Raw genomic sequence first — 22,722 nt, forward strand, 5'->3', positions numbered from 1 at the left:
TACTTGAACTTATGTTGATGTATATCAACTTACTCCTCATTGATGAAGATGAGCTCAATTGAAGGTTGCTTCTCAGACACCCCTAAAAAAAAGTAGAATCCATTAGTTCATTACATAAGGTCTGTTTTCAGAACAGGATAAATAGGTGTATTTGTACTATGATCCTACAGAAAAAATAGTTCTTGTCGTATACATCCCAGCAATTTTTTTTGTAGCTTCTGATTCTTTTTAATGAAGCAGAATATTTATACATCAAATTATAGCGGTGTATAAACTTTCAAGATTTCATATATCCCTTCTGATTTTGCTGCTTTGGGGGCATGGCAGTCCACACCAATGTCAGGGGAGCGTCACGCACGCACGCACGCACGCACACACGAGCAGTTGGGTAAAGGTCAGGCCGGTCTAGGGAAGACATAGGTGATCTAGAAGCACTGTTGTCTACTGATTTGGATCTGGGCAAAAGGTAAAATCTGTGAGACATAATCAACCACCTGCTTAGGGGCAATGGGAAGGGGTGACACTCAGGCAGTCACTTTCCGCTCTACTAATGGTGTGGATGAGATGGGCCCGGGGTGAATATGATGAGGCTGCTCACAGACACCTGGAAGCACTTAGGGCCAGTGAAGACAGCGATACATCTAAAGACAAACCCACACCTTCCATGTCAGGAACAAGGGGAGTCGGAGTTGGTGACGATGCTCCAAGTGAGGTTTCTTTTTTGTCCACAATGACATGACTCTGACTGTCTCAGACTCAGGTTCTGATCTTGTAAGCAAGGGTAAAAGCTGATCTTCCGCATTTTAAAGAAACCGGTGTCAGGGTAGGGATTTAGGTAAGGCACAGTCAGGCAGCCCACTTATATTAACACATTTTCTGCATAAACCTAGGGTAATAAAGAAGATTCAAGAAGGCCGCTATGTTAATGTTTTCAAACTGATGGAATAAGTACCAAGCAGGTTAAAGGGACACTCAGGTCAAATTAAATGTTCATGATTCAGATACAGCATGTCATTTTAACCCCTTAATGACCGCAGCACTTTTCCATTTTCTGCCCGTTTGGGACCAAGGCTATTTTTACATTTCTGTGGTGTTTATGTTTAGCTGTAATTTTCTTCTTACTCATTTACTGTACCCACACATATTATATACCGTTTTTCTCGCCATTAAATGGAATTTCTAAAGATACCATTATTTTCATCATATCTTATAATTTACTAGAAAAAAATTTATAAAATATGAGGAAAAATTGAAAAAAAAATACACTTTTTCTATCTTTGACCCCCAAAATCTGTTACATATCTACAACCACCAAAAAACACCTATGCTAAATAGTTTCTAAATTTTGTCCTGAGTTTAGAAATGCCCAATGTTTACATGTTCTTTACTTTTTTTGTAACTTATAGGGCCATAAATACAAGTAGCACTTTGCTATTTCCAAACCCCTTTTTTTCAAAATTAGCGCTAGTTACATTAGAACCCTGATATCTTTCAGGAATCTCTGAATATCCATTGACATGTATATATTTTTTTTTAGTAGACATCCCAAAGTATTGATCTAGGCCAATTTTGGTATATTTCATACCACCATTTCACCGCCAAATGCGTTAAAATAAAAAAAATTGTTCACTTTTTCACAAATTTTTTCACAAACTTTAGGTTTCTCACTGAAATTATTTACAAACAGCTTGTGCAATTATGGCATAAATGGTTGTAAATTCTTCTCTGGGATCCCCTTTGTTCAGAAATAGCAGACTTATATGGCTTTGGTGTTGCTTTTTGGTAATTAGAATGCCACTAAATGCCACTGCGCACCACACGTGTATTATGCCCAGCAGTGAAGGGGTTAATTAGGGAGCATGTAGGGAGCTTTTTGGGGTAATTTTAGCTTTAGTGTAGTGTAGTAGACAACCCCAAGTATTGATCTAGGCCCATTTTGGTATATTTCATGCCACCATTTCACCGCCAAATGCGATCAAATTAAAAAAAAACGTTAAATTTTTCACAATTTTAGGTTTCTCACTGAAATCATTTACAAACAGCTTGTGCAGTTATGGCACAAATGGTTGTAAATGCTTCTCTGGGATCCCCTTTGTTCAGAAATAGCAGACATATATGGCTTTGGCGTTGCTTTTTGGTATTTAGAAGGCCGCTAAATGCCGCTGCGCATCACACGTGTATTATGGCTAGCAGTGAAGGGGTTAATTAGGTAGCTTGTAGGGAGCTTGCAGGGTTAATATCACATTTAGTGTAGAGCTCAGCCTCCCACCTGAAACATCAGACCCCCTGATCCCTCCCAAACAGCTCTCTTCCCTCCCCCACTCCACAATTGTCCCCGCCATCTTAAGTACTGGCAGAAAGTCTGCCAGTACTAAAATAAAAGCTATGTTTTTAAAAAAAAAAAAAAAAAAAAAAAAAGCATATTTACATATGCTGCTGTGTACTATCCCCCCCTTAGCCCCCAACCTCACTGATCCCCCCCAAACAGCTCTATAACCCTCCCACTCTAACTTAATCTGCGCCATTTTGGGTACTGGCAGCTGTCTGCCAGTACCCAGTTTAGAAGAAAAAATGTTTTTTTTTAGTTTTTATTAAACTTTTCTGCAGTGTAGCTTCCCCCCACACAAAACCAACCCCCCACCCCTCCATGATCTCTTTTTGTGCTTTTGCACAAACAAGATTTGGCCATTTGTTACTAAAAATTTTTTCCATAGTGTAGCGGTTCCCACCCGCTCCCGCCCCGTGCACGCGCCCGCCCGCCACCCTCCGTGCACGCGCGCGCGCCCGTGCGCGCCCCCTAACGGCCCGCACCCGATCCCGCCCCCCTTGACGACACAGGGCACACCGATGGCCGCCCACCCGCCTCCCAAGTCGGCTCCCACCCACCAACGATACCGGCCATCGATGTCCGGTGCAGAGAGGGCCACAGAGTGGCTCTCTCTGCATCGGATGGCCGTGTAAGGTTATTGCAGGATGCCTCCATATCGAGGCATCACTGCAATAACCGGAAAGCAGCTGGAAGCGAGCAAGATCGCTTCCAGCTGCTTTCCACACCGAGGACGTGCAGGGTACGTCCTCAGGCGTTAACTGCCTTTTTTTTGAGGACGTACCCTGCACGTCCTCGGTCATTAAGGGGTTAAACAACTTTCCAATTTACTTCCATTAAAAAAAATGTGCACAGTCTTTTATATTTACACTTTTTGAGTCACCAGCTCCTACTGAGCATGTGCAAGAATTCACAGACTATACATATATGCATTTGTGATTGGCTGATTGCTATTACATAGTACAGGGGGAGTGGAAATATACATAACTTTTAAATTTGTTAGAAAAAAATCTATTACTCATTTGAAATTCAGAGTAAATGCTATTGTATTGTCTTGTTATCTTGCATTTGTTGATTATGCAAATCTGCTGTGTTTACTGGTCCTTTAAGCATCCAGACCCCTTTTGAGGAATAGTTGTGCTGCTGTATGGTGTTGTCATCCTGCTACTTAGAAAAGTACAAATCCACAGTGTATCCAGCACAATCAAACCTAGAGTAGTGTGCAAGCTGTAATAGGGCTACTGCAAAACCCCAGAGTCACAAACTGCATACAAGGTAACAGCCGCACCACTGGTGTATTTTCTATCCTTTATTTCATGGTTGAAACAGGAGCAGGTACAAAAAGAACTACGTTTCGGGTTATGCACCCTTTAACATGTTCAATGCATTGTGTGTTCAATCTGCTTACTTAAATACCTGTGTCCAGGAAAACCACTCCTCCTTAATTAACACTTAAAGGGATAGTAAAGCCGTAAGTAGACATTCATGATTTAGACAGAGAATACAATTTTAAACAACTTTCCAATTTACTTCTATTATTTAATTTGCTTCCTTCTCTTGTTATCTTTTGCTGAAAGGTTTATCTTGGTAAGCTAAGGAGCAGCAAAGAACCTAGGTTCTAACTGCTGATTTGTGGCTACATATATATATATATATATATATATACCGATTGCCATTGGCTCACCCATGTGTTCAGTCAGAAACCAACAGTTCATTGCTGCTCCTTAAACAAATGATACCTAGAGAATTAAGCAATTTTGATAATAGAAGTAAACTGGAAAATTATTTCATGATTTAGGTAGAATATACAACTTTCCAGTTTACTTCTATTATCAAAATTGCTTAATTCTTTAGGTATCATTTGTTTAAGGAGCAGCAAAGAACCTAGGTTCTAACTGCTGATTTGTGGCTACATATATATATATATATATATATATATATATACCGATTGCCATTGGCTCACCCATGTGTTCAGTCAGAAACCAACAGTGCATTGCTGCTCCTTAAACAAATGATACCTAGATAATTAAGCAATTTTGATAATAGAAGTAAACTGGAAAGTTGTATATTCTACCTAAATCATGAAATAATTTTTTTTGGGTTTCATGTCCCTTTTAGAAACACCTAGGTGTCTAAATCTTATACAACAGTGCCACCTTGTGGTCAATTTCTAAAATTACACTAAATTACCTAAACAATGTAAAATACAGCAATACAGATATAGAAGCAGTCCTCATCATAGCAAACAATATAGAGGCATGGCATATACATACTGCATCTCATTACAACATTAAATACTCAAAAATGTAATATGCCTAAGCCATTAACTCTTAAATGAACACATTCAACTCCAATTCCCTATTCATTCCTTTTGGAATTAAAGATTCTAATTCATAAATCAAAAATGCCTCACATTTTGTTAAGGATTAACTCTCTATTACCCCCACGTCTAGGAATTGGAATATGATCTATAATTTGATACCTCAATTGTAAAAAATGTATGGCCTTTCTCAAAAAAATGATGTGCAACTGGGGCATTTATATCCTTTGTTCTAATGTTAGATTTATGTTGCAGGATGCTATCGCAGACCCGTTGTGTTGTCTCGCCTATATAAATTATACCACACGTGCACTTAATTACAATTAAAATATCCCTTGATTTTAAATTTCTTACCTGTGTGGGGGTGAAAAAAAGTATCTCCTTTAATTATATTGTTGCAGTTTGAGCAATTCAAACATGGGAAGCAACCATTGTTATAAGAGCTAATATAACCCTGTTTGGAGTTTTTCTGACTGCCTACAGCAGCCCTGATTAGTTGGTCTTTTAAATTTGGTAATTTGGTATAAGCCAGCATTGGTAACACTCTCTCAAAATGTGCCAGTGCTTCCTCATTATTTTCTGTATCCTTGGACTACAAGCATTGTATTCAGAGACAAAGACCATTATATTAGGATCCCTTTTATAAATGTTTTTCTTATTTTCAACCCTATTGCTAGGAATATCTAAAATTTCCTTGATTACCTGTTAAATCATTGTACGTGGATAGCCTCTCTCAATAAACCTATCACCCATTTTATGTAGTCTGAGTTTTGCCAATGTGTCATCCTTTACAATTCTTCTTACTCTAAGCATCTGATGGAGAATGTGCACTTGTGTAGTGTAGCAAACTATTTCTGTCTGTAACCTTTCTGTATAAATAAGTTTTGAGTAGACCACCAACTTTATACACCTTGGTATCCAAAAAATTAATGGATTCCTCGCTCCAGGACAACGTAAACTTAATACTTTTAGATGCAGAGTTAAGTTCTCGCACAAACTGTTCAAGGGTAAGAACGTCGACCCACCAAATGCCGAAAATGTCATCTATGTAGCGCCACCAAGTGGCGCCACACAGAAGATACCATCTTTCTTTCTTCAAAGAAATGCATATAAATGTTTGCATATGTGGGAGCGATGTTGGATCCCATAGCTGTTCCCTGTTTCTGTACAAAAAAGTGTCGTGAAAAAAAAAAAGTTATAGTATAAAATAATCTCCAACAATTCAAGTATGAACTTTTGTTGCTATTTTGAAAACACTTTACTTTTGGCTAGTGTATATCCAATAACATCAAGACCACTAGTATAGGGGATTTAAGTATAAAGTGCGAGAACTTAACTCTGCATTTAAAAGTATTAAGTTTACGTTGTCCTGGAGTGAGGAATCCATTTTCTGTATAAAACAGTTTTGAGTAGACCACCAACTTTATACACCTTGGTATCTAAAAAAAAGTTAATGGATTCCTCACTCCAGGACAACATAAACTTAATATCAATCTTTTGATGGAGCCCTTGACTTAGGCCTTGATGATCGAAAGTGCTGTGGGACAGCAATATATTAAAAAGGGATCCAATTTTCATGCCCGATAACCCAAAAGTCCTGTACATTTTTTAGTGCATGAAAATGGCACAGCATCACCATCCTTCAAATTTCAGATGGGTTTTGGCAATGACAGCAGGATCGGTCTTGAACTGACCACGATAGCAAGATATTCAAAATATACATATGGCAGATAGCAGGGGATCAGTAGTAAGGGGGGGGGGGGAAATGCTCTGTGTCTGGCTGGCTACTGGATCCAGGGCATCACCAGTTCAGAGTTTAATGGTCAATGGAAGTAACACTAGTGTGTCCATTTTGCTTCAATTAGATTGTTCGCCCTTGTGGGTGGTCATAATTTGGGGTGGCACTCTTCCTAGGCATCTACTAGGAGGTTAGGGCATAGGGGTGTGCTGGCAGGATTTACCTGGGGCTCTCATCGAAGCAAAAGATGGGGCAAGCCTGACATTTTGATTAAACATCTAGGGGTAATGACTTGGGAATTGTCCCTATGCTGGATTTCACTAGGATCATCCATTCTAACTTAGGATGGATTAGAACTTGGGACCCGTGGTATTAGTCCAATATGATCGCCAGAATTAGATGGCAGTATGAGTTTGGCCAGGGCTGGGTACAGAGTAAGAAAAAAGCTAAACAGGGACGTAGAAAAAACCGTCACAGGTTGCAAGGTTTTGTGGTAAAGCATGAATCAGTTAAGCCTGATAAGAAAGTTCTATATAGAGCAGATGGGGTTCACTTGTCAGACAGGGGCTTAGATATTTTTATTAGGGATATTAAAAGAGCTCTGATTTCCCTCCTGTAAGTTGGGATTTTAACAGGCGTGGGTAGCGGCAAGAGTAGATAATGCTAACTCTCGTTGGCAAGAGGTTCATGGCCTTAAGCGTATTGGGATAGGGAGACTGGAGGGAGTGATGGCCATACTGATGGGAAGGGGCAGATTGCTTTTGCGGCACCAGAAGTGCCCTTTCCCCCGTGTATGTAGACCATATGATCTCAAACCCCAAGTATCATCATCTGTGGGCAAAGTGGCTCTCTGCTGCATTTGGGATAGGGCTGCTTACTTCTGGTAGTTCTGAAGAGTTAGTATCCTCAAATACCGCCATGTATGATAAATGTTGTTCCCTTTATGAACAGGTGAATAAAATGGCCAGTGATGGTCAACCCAAGTTGGTCTTGGTTTGTTGTATTAAAAGGGAGGTGGTTTTCGGGAGAAAAGTGTAGCAAAGGCAACTTCTCTGGGCACTGACCTCTGTAAGCTTTTCACCCTTAGGGACCTTGAGGTTTTTTTTTCAGACTCTGCTGGTATATCTTTTGGAAAACTGCAGAAAAGTGCTGTAATTACAAGGTATTTACTGACACTTATAACCATAACACTTAGGAAACACGCTTGCAAAAAGGTTTATGTAAATGTTTGTGATTGTAAAATATTTGCATTTCTATCTTGTTATAAAATAATGAAAGAGTTATGAAAGTCAAACTTTCATAATTTAAATAGAACATGCAGTTTTAAGAGACTTTCCTATTTACATCCATTATCAAATTGCACAGTCTTTTTATCTCTGGCACCAGCTCCTACTGAGTTCACAATGTATATGTATATGAGCCTGTGATTGGCTGGTGACTGTCATGTGATATTGTGAACAGGGAAATTAAAGTAAATGATAAAAAAAAAAAAAAAAAAAATCTACTCATTTGAAAATTAGTGTTTTTGCATTGTCTTTTTATTATCTGTATGTTTATATTGCCTGCATGTTTGCTTTACAGTCCTTTATTAAAGAAACATAGCAGGCAAAATGTTATTAATAAAAAATACATTTTGTGGAATTGTTTTGTTTAATGTTTTACAGTTAGTAAATTAGGTACTTATACACATGACACATGTTCCTTTTCATTTAAAGAAACTTTTAATATTCTTTAAAGGGACAGTCAACATTAGTTTTAAATTAAACTATATAGAAAAATGCATTCTTCAGTATTAAAGGGACAGTAAAGTCATAATTAGATACAGTATTTATAATTTAGACAGAGCATACTATTTTAAACAACTTTCCAATTTACTTCTATTATTTAATTTGCTTCCTTCTCTTGTCATCAATTGCTGAAAGGTTCATCTAGGAAAGCTCAGGAGAAACAAATAACCTAGGTTCTAGCTGCTGATTGGTGGCTGCATATAAATATACTAATTGTCATTGGCTCACCCATGTGTTCAGTTAGAAACCAGTAGTGCATTGCTGTTCCTTCAACAAATGATACCAAGAGAATTAAAGGGACAGTACACTGTAAAATTGTTTTTCCATTAATGTATTTTAAATAACTTGTTATACCAACTGCAGAGTTTAAAATATTTGAGAAATTGCATTTTCATGCTTATTTGTGTATATGAAGTAGCTGATTTTGTGCTTTGAAACCACAGCCTATTACAATGGGTTGAACTTAAAGGTGATATCAGATCTCATTATGTTCTAAGTTTGTGTAAACAGACTTGCTTCCTTATCTTTTATTTGGCTGGAACACCAAAGCTCAATACATAGAGAGAACAATGGAAAATGATCATTTTATTACTTAACTATCCTGCATCCCACTGAGAGTGTAATCTCTTCTGCTGGCTGTGTATACTTAGGCTATTCAATAGCCTATACTCCAGTATTAATTTGTTCAGTGTAGGTGGCGATTCCACAGGCTAAATCAGCTATTTCAAATGCTGAAATAGGAGTAAAGGAGCTACTTGTAACCAATTTAATACACTCTAGCAGGTTAAAAGGATCATTGGGAATAATTTAAAGGGGAGAATTTTTTGGGTGAACTGTCCCTTTAAGTAAATTTGATAATAGAAGTAAACTAGAAAGTTGTTTAAAATTGTATGTTCTACCTAAATCATAAAAGAAATAATTTGGGTTTTATGTCCCTTTAAAGTTAAAACTTTTTTCATCACATAATATATAACTGGAAAAAAACACCTTTATTATTTTGTTTTTGCTCCCCCATCTAGCCACTCATAGATCTTCACAGTTTTTACCCCCCATTTTTAAAGGGACATGAAATGTAAAAAAAAGTTTCCAGCATTCAAAACATCTTATAAAACATTAATTTTCACAATACCTTTCTATTTATTTTTTTGCACCATTTCGATCTGGAACCTAAAATAGCTTGGTTTCCAAACGCTCATTATTGTCAAGGGGGTAATATTTTATACACGTCTTGGGAATAAAATACAATGCTTCCTTCTTGTAGTGTAAACGGCAAATCGCTATAACATTCTCCTAGAGATCTGCTTTTTACATTTCTCTGTTCAGTGACAGAGCGATTGCTGCAGCAGCATATGCGCTATAGTGTATTGAAGGTTCGGGGTAAGCATGCTTTGCAAGAAGAGGAGTGGGCAGATGTCACTCGATATAACCTCTGATGAAGAAGGTAACCCATTTAACATAAGACCTTTGAAACGCGTAAGGAGAGTATTTTATAAAGACTGCATGTATTTTGCACATTGAAAACTGCTTTGATGCCTGTTTTATATGAAACTGACTGATGTAATCAACTCTAAAACTGTGGAGAAAACTGCATCTGTGATTTTCTACTAACATTTACACGCTGAACTGATACCTCATATTAAATTGAGGTAAAAAAATGTGAGCATTTTTTAACATATCTAATAAATATACGTTTTTAAGTTTGCAAACAGTGTTGCACTATTTGTTCCATTTTTGTATTCCCCTATCTATGTGTACAATATCACGCAATATTGGGAGAAGACAGAGAGATTCAGCTAAACAAGGAGGAAAGGGAAATAAAAACTTTCTACCACACTAAGGAGGCAAAAGAAGCGGTTGTATAGGATTGCTGAGAGACAACTTTATCTTAAAGGGACGCATTTACTTACCTCATAGGATTGAGGTTGAATCTAGTAAGTGAGCACTCACTTCTAATTATTGGATGTCACAAGTTTATGATACATCTGGGACTGATATAATGATGTACTGTGTTTAAAATTCACTTTGTGTGGGTTTTTATTGCATCTATTATATGTGAACAAATTATATAAACATTTACCTTTGTACACTACAGAAGAAACAAAAAACTAACACTCATATCTATACACCTACTCACCTAACTCTGTAGTAAGGCTATAAGATACTGTAATACATTTACACTGACAGTATAAAACCAGGAACTATATGTAAAATATAGTGGTGATTCAAATAACATACACTGGACCTTGATTCATACAATATTTTCCTCTGACATTAAAACTGACATAACATTGGTCAATCTTTTTTGAGCTGTGCGCCTTAATACTAATCTTATCACTCACACATTTGTTTCATAAATAGAAATAGGACACTGATAGGTGGGGACCTATCGGTAATCCTATTTCAGGTATTAGGCTGCCGTTTCATTCATAGAACCAACAGACGACTGGTGTTGGGAGGGCACACTTAGCGCTGATTACCACCTGTTCTCTTTAAACTAATATATATATATATATATATATATATATATATATATATTGGGCTTCGTTAAAGGGACATGAAACCCAAATTTTTTCTTTCAAGATTCAAATAGGCCATACAATTTTATACAACTTTCAAATTCACTTCTATTACCAAATTTGCTTTGTTCACTTGGTATCCTTTGTTGAGAAGCATATCTAGATAGGCTCAGGAGCTGGGAGCCAGCAGCTGATTGGTGGCTGCATATATATAAAGAGACAAGTGGCAAGATACCCGTATATTGGTCCACCAGTGGATGTCATCAAAGAGTTGCTTTTGGTATGCCTAGAGATGAACTATTTCCGTTTTGAAAGGGATTTTTTTCTAAAAATAGTGGGTACGGCACTGGGCTCGATTGTGGCACCCACCTATGCCAACCTGTTCATGTCCGAATGGTTTGAGGATCTCAATAAGGCACATCTAGCATTACAATTTAAGATGACATCAAGCAAAGAGACGGTAGATTTCCTTGACTTAAGGATTTTTAAGAAGAATGGACAACTACAAACCACTCTATATACAAAAGAAACTGATAAAAATGCACTTCTTCATGCACATAGTTGTCACCCCCCTGCTCTAAAAAAGGCACTGCCCATCTCTCAATTCAAACGTACTATCAGGAACAACTCTGATCATGATTTGATGAGCCAACAGATCAATGAGATGGAACAGAAATTTTTACAAAGAGGGTACAAACATGAACATTTGAAGGCGATAAAACAGGATGCGATGAAAACTGACCAACAGAGTTTACTAGTATCCTCTAGTGTTGAAAGACAAGACAGCAGATTGACCTTCACAACCACATATGATGTGGAAAAACATAATATTGTTGACAGCATTAGACGCAACTGGTCAATAGTAAACACAGATAAAGATCTCCCTCTATATGGATCTTCTCCTCCAAGAATTGGGTATCGGATGGCCAGATCTCTTAGAGATCAATTGATACAAACAGACCCTAGGAAATGCTACATCAAAAATACATGGCTAAAGGCAAAGCCGGGATGCTACCGGTGCTTAGGCTGCACAACATATGGAGGCCTGACAACAGGAGACACTTTTAGACATCCCTATACAAACAAGAAATTCAATATCAAGTACAGAGTGACATGTACCACCCCATATGTACCTTTTACATTGTGTATGTGGGTTTTTCTACATTGGCAAAATGGTGGACGACTTGCGGACCAGGATGGCCAACCACAGGTCCACCATCAGAACAGCCCTGGACAAGGGGACGTCGGATCAGCCTGTGGCTAGGCATTTCGTTCAAGCCAAACACAAGGTCGCTGATTTGAAGTATATAATTATAGATCATATACCACCACCAACGAGGGGAGGCGATCGTGCCAAGATGCTATTACAATGTGAGGCACAGTGGATACAGTGAACTAGGCACTATATGAACTAGGCACTATGACACCACAGGGACTAAATGTCCATCTGGACTGGCACTGTTTCTTATGAGGATCTTACTTATATGGATTACTCATGAGAGCCCATGGTCCCGTCAATGAGAGTCCATGATTTGTATGGTGCATGGAAAAAGAATCCCATCCTATAGATAGTCCTGTTGGGAAGAATTTAGAATAGATATGAAGGGTGTAGTGTTTTACTTTATCTGGATATGACACATACACCTAGTATATATATTTTGACAAAATATTTTTGTCAAAATAGTTTAGTCCACTTTATTTATATACTCTATATTGGTTTCTCTATATAGGTAATAGACATGCATTATTGCACATAGAATAATTGTCACAAGCAAGATTAAGTAACGCTGAAAATTGGTATTTATCCTTACACGTTGTGTAGAAGACGGATAATGTATGATACAATATGGGCATCTGTATCTGTCACCGCAACAGTGTAGATCCCTTTACAATGACACTTTGGTCTATGTACCCAATTATATTACATTTTAGTAAATAAGCCACATTATATAAGCCACAACTTGTTTTTAACTTATCACTGGGTATAATGTTGCACAATAATCACGCTGAGTAGCATTCCGGTCGTCATGGCAACCGGTGATGTGGTACATTACCACGTGGTTGCCGGGACTTCCGATATTACGCTAGCGGCATTGCGGGTGGGGATATCGGTCTTATATAAACTGGGTAAGTTTCATTGTTTGTAAGTTTGTCGGTCTCAGGACGAGGGAAACCTTGAAACGTCACCTTAAATAAAGAGATTTTATCTACAATTAAAAACCCGGTGAGTGCCTTTTCCTTCTACACTGTGTATACTCATTTTGAAGTGCACCCCGGGCAGAAGCATGTTATTTGAACTACTGAGAGTGCTGTACCACCAATGACTGTCTATATATATATATATCTATTCTCATTGGCTCACCGCTGTCTTCAGCTAACTCCCAGTGATGCATTGGTGCTCCATCAATAAAGGATAAAAAGACAATGAAGTAAATCTAATAATAGAAATCAATTTTAAAGCTGTTTAAAAAATGTATACTCTGTCCTAATCATGAAAGAAATATTTTGGGTTTCATGTCCCTTTATAAAAGATTGTTTACTGTCCCTTTAAGCTTTGTATGTTTGTTTTTTTACATGAAACAGTAGGTGGAAATCACCTTTTTGCTGGTTGCTCTCAGCAGCTGATGAGACATTGCTGATAGTTCCCTCATTTTCCTCTTCCGCGTTGGTTAGTTGCTGCAGCACAGCGTCTACAATCGGCATCACCATGGCAGTAGAGGATGTGTTAGAGAGCCACATGGAGATCAGGGTGGTGCAACACATGAAACACAGCAACAACCTAAGTAGAGACAATATACAACATATACAATAATCCTTCAGTTCTATACAGCCTTGTTTATCAACCACCTATGGTACATGAAGCCTGAGGAGGCTTGAGTTTTGGTAAGAGGTACTCCGAGGCTGGCCCTTTAATTCTTAAAGTAAGATAAATATTAAATGTATCACAAAAAGCAGTGTTTGTTCTACACTCAAGCACCTCTATCAGGACATACTGTACTTCCTGTCTGACTGGTCAGCTGTACCTAGGTAGTGAAATCCTTAGACTCTGGCCTATTAGTGCATTTGAGGACCAGTTTTTAGAAACAGGAAGTGTAGCAACCCAGTCAGCCAAAGTGGCTAGTTTTTTAAAGGGACACTAAACCCAATTTTTTTATTTCATGATTCAGATAGAGCATGAAATATAAAACAACCTTCTAATTTACTCCTATTATCAATTTTTCTTTGTTCTCTTGCTATCTTTATTTAAAGCAGGTATTGTGATGCATAGGAGCCGGCCCATTTTTGATTGAGAACCTAGGTTATGCTTACTTATTGGTGGGTAAATGTAAGCCTCCAATAAGCAAGCACTATCCATGGTGCTGAACCTAAAATGGTCTGGCTGTTAAGATTTACATTCCTGCTTTTAAAATAAAAATAGCAAGAGAACAAAGAAAAATTGATAATAGGAGTAAATTAGAAAGCTGCTTAAAATGTCATTCTCTATCTGAAGCATGAAAGAAAAAAAATTGGGTTCAGTGTCCCTTTAAGGTTCAGGTCAAAGTTGAAGATAAAGATTAAATATAGAACTAAAGAGGCTATGATAGTCAAACTTCTTCTAAGTGTTTTGGAATCCTAAACTAATGGTCATTTAAAATCAGTTATATCAGCTTTAGTTCCTGAAATATGCAGTATAATTATTTATGCAAATGTATGCTAATGAGCCTGGTCGTTATTTTTTCATAAAAGAAAAGGGGTCAACCCTACTTACAGGTAACGTACCAGGGAAAGGGAAGAATACTGTTAAAAAAAGTGTCACATAGATGTGCCAGATATATGGTCATAGTGAAATATCTCAAGAAAAACATGCCATGATGTTATATGCCTGATAAAATGTTCTGTACCCGCCTTTCACTCGTGTGCAAACACCAGCAGAGGTAAATAATTAATGCGTGTGGGTTAGCGCTCATATTATAAATTGAAAGTAAAATGTCTGCTCCCAAGTGAAAGCCGATGTGGGATAACTTGAGGACTTAGGATATTGGTACTACGCTAACTTCTTCTCCCCATATCTCAAATGAGATTGTAATTTTTTTTAAAAAGATAACACCTATCGCTCGCGTGCTTAACCAATCACGTTTAACCAAGTGCGCTATATCCGACATTAATTATGGATATTTTACATATAAATGTTGTTCACATAGAAGAAACTTTCTTTTTATTTTTAAATATATATAGGTATAGGTATATCTAGGAATATCTATTTAAAAATACTAAGAACATTTTCCCCTATGTGAAAAATATTGTAATGTAAAATATTTACAGTAAATAAGCACATTATAAAATATTAAAATGGAATAAAAATGATTTTTCATGTTTTTAGGGATTTGAGTGGAAAGGGCTCTAAAGTATATATACATATGTCTATATGTGTTTATACTTGTGTATGTGTATGTGTATATGTATATATATATATATATATATATATATATATATATATATGTATATACATATATACAGTGCCCTCCACTAATATTGGCACCCTTGGTAAATATGAGCAATCAAGGCTGTGAAAAATTATCTTTTGTTCAAAAAAATACACAAAAATACACTGCTCTCATGGATATTGCAAACACAACACAGGTTTACCCCCCAAAAAATATTTGTTAAATATATGTGTGCCACAATTATTGGCACCCCTATGAATTCATATGGGAAAAATATATTTGAAGTATATTCACAATGATATTTTACATTTTTTAGTACACCTGGTGGCTAGGAATAGGAAATTGTTCAACCATGACTTCCTGTTTCACGTGGGGTATAAATATGAGGTAATACATAGGCCAAATTCCTTTAGTCATTTATCACAATCGGTAAGACCAAGGAATATAGCTGTGATGTGTGGCAAAAGGTTATTGAGTTTCACAAAATGGGAAGTGGCTACAAAAAAATAGCAAAAGCATTGAAAATGCACATTTCCACCATCAGGGCAATAATTAAGAAGTTCCAGTCAACTGGATCATTTCCGACAGACCTCGCTGAATGCGGAGAGCAATACGCTCTTCGCATTCAGCATTGTACCAGCAGCTCTTGTGAACTGCTGGTGCAACGCTGCCCCCTGCAGATTTGCAGTCAATAGGCCGCTAGCAGGGGAGTGTCAATCAACCCAATCGTATTCGATTGGGTTGATTTGTGGCGATGTCTGTACGCCTCCTCAGAGCAGGCGGACAGGTTATAGAGCAGCGGTCTTTAGACCGCTGCTTCATAACTGGTGTTTCTGGCAAGCCTGAAGGCTCGCCAGAAACACCGGCCTTCAAGCTCCATACGGATGTGAAGAGAATGGTTTGAGTGGCCAAAATATCTCCAAGGATCACAGCTGGAGAATTACAGAAGCTAGTTGCCTCTTGGGGTCAGAAAGTCTCCAAAACTACAATCCAACGTCACCTACATCACCACAAGTTGTTTGGAATGGTTTCAAGAAAAAAGACTCTACTTTCATCCAAAAACAGCCTCAAGCGTCTTCAGTTTGCCAAACACTACTGGAAATTCAAATGGAATCGGGTTCTATGGTCAGATGAAACCAAAATAAAGCTTTTGACAATAAATACCAGAGGTGGGTTTGGGGCACACAGAGAGGTAGTCATATGGAAAAGTACCTCATGCCCATGGCTAAATATGGTGGTGGCTCTTTAATGTTTTGTGGCTGTCTTTCTGCCAGAGGACCTTGACATTTTGTTAGGATACATGGCATCATAGACTCTATTAAATATCAACAGATATTAAATGAACAACTGACCTCTGCCATAAAGCTTACAATGGGCTGTGATTGGATCTTCCAGCAGGACAGTGATCCAAAACATGTCCTGCTGACCACAAAATCAAGGTCCTGCCATGGCCATCCCAGTCCCTGACTTGAACCCCATAGAAAAACGGTGGGGTGAACTGAAGAGGAGAGTCCACCAGCATCAACTTCAAAATGTTAAGAATCTGGAGAGATTTTGTATGGAGGAATGGTCTCAGATCCCTTGCCCTGTATTCTCCAACCTTATCAGGCATTATAGGAGGAGACTCAGAGCTGTTATCTTGGCAAATGAAGGTAGCACAAAGTATTGACTAAAAGGGTGCCAATAATTGTGCCAAACATATACCGGGGTATTTAACAAAAAAAAATATTTTTTGGATAAACCTGTGTTGTGTTTGCAATTGTTTGATATCCAGGAGAGCAGAGTATTTTTGTGTATTTTTTTTAACAAAAGGTTAAACAATAAAGACAATTTTACACAGCCTTCTTTGCTCCTATTTACCAAGGGTGCCAATATTAGTGGAGGGCACTATAGACATATAAACACATATATACACATGTATACACATATATAAATATGTACATATACATCCATACATACACATATTTAGACATGTACGTGTATGTATATATACATTATAGCCCTACCTTGTCATATACCATATACCTTTTAACCCTTATAACTTTTTATTTTTAATATTTATGTGAATACTTTTTATTTGATAGTGTATAACACTTTATTTTAATGTATTTATGTTGTTTGGTGCAACTTTTTATTTAGCCCTGCCCCTAAACCTTTACACTAGTAATTTGCGCTAACTTAACGAGCGCAAATTTCGCTTGCGGTCGTGCTTTCTTTCAGTTTGTAATACGTGCAGAAAAAGACGCAATATTTTAATGTAGCTAACGTTAGTGCGCTACTTGTTATCTAGCCCATATTTGGTTTAAGGGTCACTGTAGACAAAGCATTTCCATCATGTATGGGAACAAGCAACAATTAAATATTAAAACATGCATGTAATAGCACAACTGATACCTAGGTATGCATAGCTTACTGACTAAATCACAAAGCTTCAATCAGCCTTGCAAGGAAATTGTTTTTGTAAGCACAAGAAAATACTTTTTTTTTTTTTATAAACATAGATTTAAAAAAAAAAATCTTTTTGCTGTACAAACAAAAACTTAGTACAGTAACCTTTTAAATAGGCATAGTGATATTACTAGATACTATGTACAAGAGCAAAATTCTGAACCATAATGCATCCAGCCTCATCCCTTTCAAATAAATGTTCATTGAACTTTTAGTCTGTTAGGATCAGGTTGGGACAGGATTCTAGGAGGTTGAGATATATGGGGCTGGTGGCCTGAACTACTTGGGAATGTATACTTGAGGAATAGGGAGCAATCATAAATCAGTAGTTTAAAGGAAATGTAATATTCAAGGGTAATTCTCTGCAAATAATCTGGAACTATATTGTACCCTTCCCTTTAGATTACCCTTACCCAAGCACATTACTGAAACATTTTAGATATACCTGCATTATCTTTGTCAGCTTGGTAGACCCCCTCAAAACTAACCTCTTTCCACATTTAATAGTTTATTTTAAATCAATAATACATGAATGGGGCTTTATCTAGCAGATAGTTTTCTCAGTTTGGTTAGCCAATCAGATCCTTTACAGAGTTATTGAATGTAATTATGTAGACTCTAATCTATTTTATCTCACAAAGGATCAACAACAATCCCAGAATACACCAATAGGGATTTTTGTAGATACATTTTTACCAGAATATACCTAGTAATAGCAGTATTGTGGCATCACTTGCTCAACCAATTGTTTAAATGGAGAAATTTAAAGTAATACTTACTGTAATAGTCCAAATGGTACAAAGATCCCTTTTCATTATAAACAGTTGTTAATGGTGTTGAGTTTATAAACCAATCAGGCAATAGAGTAAAATGTTGTAACAGGAAGTTACTTACATGCCAGGCTTAGCCCCTGACAACATGACCATTCTCAGGGCAATTCTCTTGTGCAAGTTCCACTTTTCTACAGACGCTGCTAGACAAATAACTCCCATAAGAAGTAAAGTTGTGTTCTTAATATATTCTCCAGCAACCTAAAAGGGATATAAAACTCTATAGTTATTCATCATATGATGGGCAGAGATTGATGCTTGGTGTTCTACTGAAATTAATATTATTATAAAATTTTTGCATCTATAAGTGCTTCACACTGTTTTTGTACGTCTGTCCCTATCCTGCAATACAATTGTGGGATGTGTCCTAATCAGCCAATAAACAATGATCTGTCCTTCCTGCTAGCTTCGATATGTTAAATGCCTTTAACCTAGTTTTTTTTCATGCAAATATATTTTAATATGTTTAATCACTAGATATTAACGAACATGCAAAAAATGTTTTTTTTGTCAGACTCCAAAGCTCTTACTTTGGAGACCTAATGGACGCGCTATGAAGTCTGTTATTAGTGCGTAGCTCCCTGGGATGTGCTAGTGTTTCTGTGGTTACAGGAGTGAATCTGGCTTTTGATAATGTGCCAGGAGCAGGTCGCGCTAAACATGGCTCAGAATATTTTTCTGTATCTGCGATCTGTGATAATGGGGGCTTTATTTGTTACCCTGATTTTGGAAGTGGTCCTGCTGCTGAAATTGTGACAAAAGATGGACATGAAGTGTTAATAGAGCTTTGAGCACACTATTTGATGCTCAGTTATTAGACTATGAAGTTCCCACCATTTCTGTTCCTGTGGCTTACCTGGCTGTTATGACCCTGGCTTGATATCTGAATTTTGCTATTTGTCTATCCCTCTAACCTGTTGCCTGATTTGGACCTATTACTTTGCTGCTGACTTCTGGAATTGTTCTCTGGACTCCTCCCCTACATTTGGCCTTGTTGCTTCATTTCTGTTGATCACTCCGGATCCTAACCCTGGTGTGGCTTTTGACTAATCTTCTGCCCTATTAAACTTACCAACTAGCTACCGACATCTTACACAACTAAAGATTCCAGCCTACTGAAATATATGGCCTACAGCTCATCTCCAGCATTAGTGGTTCCAGTCATGATTCAGATAGAGCATACAATCTTAAGCAAATTTCTAATTTACTCCTATTATCAAATTTTCTTTGTTCTCTTGTAATCTTTATTTGAAAAGCATGAATGAAAGCTTAGGAGTCGGCCCATGTTAGGTTCAACACCTGGGTTGCCCTTGCTGATTGGTGTCTAAATGTATCCACAAATCAGCAAGCACTATCCAGGGTGCTGAACCAAAAATGGGCCGGCTCTTAAACTTTCATTCCTGCTTTTCAAATAAAGATACCAAGAGATTGAAGAAAGATTGATAAAATGAGTAAATTAGAAAGTTGCTTAAAATTGCATGCTCTATTCCCTAGTTTCTCAACTTGTGGTACGTGTACCCCTGGAGGTACTTGGGGCATTGCCAAGGGGTACTCCAAGGAGTGGTCTTCATTATTTTATTTCCTGATGTAGCTATTGTAAATATGACAGATCAAAGAAAGCTGTGTTTCTCATTTCTACCCTCGAGCACTTCTAACAGGGCAGATTGTATTTCCCTGCCTAGGTTGAACCACTGCTTAATCACAATCACTGATTCACCTCAAATTGGTAAAACCTTAGATTCTGGCATAGTGACATACGAGGGCTGGAAATGAGCTTCACTGATATGAACAGGGAAAGTGTATTACTGTGACCAAGTGTCACAGAGACAAGTGCCAGATAAATGTGTCACTGTGAAATAGGTAAAGTGCATCATACAGAAGTCACAGTGAAACAAAACAGATAAACTGTGAATTAAATGCTTATTAAAAATAGAAAGATGATGCCATAAATATTACTTCCATCATCAAGTAGAGTTTTATAAGAAGCACATCGATTGCATATCATTATTATCAAGGGACTATATATCTGTGTTTTACGTGTTTATTATTTTCCGTGGTAATATTTCCAAATGTTAAATGCCGGAAAACATAAAACAAATTTCTGATTCCTATATATTTACTTTATTGACATATCTGATACAAGCTTGTGAAATCGAGTGACACACGATTTCCATTTTTGCTCCTGTAAAAGATCAGTAATATTTGTGCTACAGTCGGGGTACATAGAAATTAAATAAAAACCCACAGTGGTACTTGCTACAAAAAGGTTGAGAAACACTGCTCTATGAGAATCATAAAATAATGTTTTTTTTTAAAATGATGGTGCACTGAGAATATCTAGTTATGCTTCACATGTAGAGAAAAATGTTAACACTAAAATAGAGAGAACTTTTACTAGAACCATTTTTGCTAATATATGTATATTGTAAATATGTTTCTGTCCAAAGATGTAGTTCATCTATATGCAATTCAGTTTTGACTGGAATATCCCTTTAAAGTAAATGTATTATCTTTAAAATTAGATAAACTGCCCAGCTAGATAAGAAATTGTCAAATTCATATGAGTCACGTGATATATAAAGGGACCGTAATCAAAATTAAACTTCATGATCCAGACAGCACGCAATGTTATACAAATTCCCAATTTACTATTAATAAAAAAATTTGCTTTTCCCCATTAATATCTTTAAAATCATACCTAGGTAGGCTTAGGAGCATCAATACACTACTGAGAGCTAGCTGGCGATTGGTGTACACATATATATGCCTCTTGTCATTGGCCCACCCAATATGTTCAGCTAGCTCACAGTAGTGCATTGCTGCCAGTGAGCCTACCAAGGGTTACTATTCAACAAAAGGATACCAACAAAATTAAGCAAGTTTGCTAAAAGTAAATTGGCATATTGTATAAAATAATATGCAGTATCTGTAGTTTAATTTTCACTTTCTGTCCCTTTAAAAGACCATATAACTCCCTTATTTAAAAGGTTCTTTTCAACCAAGCATCACATGCCCCAGGCTAAGTTAAAGGTGCTTTTTATTTTTATCCTCAAAACCAGACTCCAGCTGCCCTGCACCAATATACTGGACAATCTGTGATGGGCACAATGATAGTTGTGTAACACAATGTCCCACCTAACAGCACTACCTTAGCCTTAATGTTACTCACATGATGTCATTTTTTGATAACTAATGAGTAATTTTACCCCTTGGCTGCCAGTAACATACAAATTAATGATTGTACCTCTTTAGTTGCCCGTAACAAGTAAACATAAGTGATTTTAACCCCTTGTCTGCCCATCACTACTTTCTGCTCCATACTGTAGTGCATATATTCTTGGGGTATTCTTCTTTTATTTTTTTAATTTACAATATTTAGTTCTTCTTAAAAATATTTTAAAAATTGTCTCTTTATATGGCAATTAAAAACATGGTAGGGGAGAGGCATATGAGGTGGGAGGGGGCAAGGAGATGGGAGGGGCTGAAGAGGTAGGTGGAGCAAAGAGGATGTGGGGGGCCCTGCCACACTTTTGCCCGGGGGCCCTGGTTAGTCTCAGTCCGCCCCTGGTAATATCTATTGCTGATGTGGCTATTGCCTGATTATTTGGTTATATAGTCTTTCTGGGAAGATTTCTTATGATTCTGCCAGTAAGGTTTTTTTTAAACTTCTTTATGTTGTTTAAATGTGCAAATGCTTTATTTTGTGATGTCTTTTTTTGACATATTTCTTTAATGCTAGAGTATGTTTTTAGCATTTTTTCTAGAAATACATTATAACTAGAATCTTGGTCTGCTAAAATGTTTTATTTTTCCAGACTTTTAACTCTTTCTTTACAGTTAAATATTTTATTTGTTTTGATTTAAATTCCCATTATTTCTATGGTGTCTGTGGGTTTAGGAACTTTTCTTCCTCAGGACTAGAAGTCCAAAGGTATTTGTGTTTTGTCCCTTTTATCAGAACAGGGCTCAGAAATCTTTTTCCTCCACCCAGTATCAAAGTTCTGGTTCTGTCTGGAAATAAAAGAATAGTATAACTGACTTTGAGCATGAATCCCTCTGTTTGCAAGGCTGCAAACCTATTTCCCAGCCCTATTTTTATGCTCTGGAGAATAATGACAGGGTCAGCTACCATTAGTTTAACTGGAACAGATCTAACAGTTTTATTATCCACTCCCTCATACAATTTTGCATATAGTTACAGTCCCTGATCAGAGGCTCTGGTAGGGAATAAGTTATTCCTTTTTCAGGAAGCATAGGCCTAGATTTGGAGTTTGGCGTTAGCCGTGAAAACCAGCGTTAGAGGCTCCTAACGGTGGTTTTAGGCTACCGCCGG

At 37.3% G+C, this 22,722-nt stretch overlaps 1 protein-coding gene across 1 annotated transcript in view; it reads right to left on the reverse strand.

Moving 5' to 3' along the window:
* The window catches only part of SLC13A4 (solute carrier family 13 member 4), an 83,747-nt gene that overhangs the window by 43,072 nt on the left and 17,953 nt on the right, over positions 1 to 22,722 (reverse strand). Inside the window, exons 3-5 of the mRNA XM_053719690.1 lie at positions 18,454 to 18,590; positions 13,285 to 13,466; positions 34 to 82 (exon numbers count right to left, since the gene is read on the reverse strand). Of these exons, the coding sequence (XP_053575665.1) occupies positions 34 to 82; positions 13,285 to 13,466; positions 18,454 to 18,590 (368 nt within the window). The remainder of the gene's footprint in view (positions 1 to 33; positions 83 to 13,284; positions 13,467 to 18,453; positions 18,591 to 22,722) is intronic.

Source organism: Bombina bombina, chromosome 6, assembly GCF_027579735.1.
Source record: "Bombina bombina isolate aBomBom1 chromosome 6, aBomBom1.pri, whole genome shotgun sequence".
Lineage (NCBI taxonomy): Eukaryota > Metazoa > Chordata > Amphibia > Anura > Bombinatoridae > Bombina > Bombina bombina.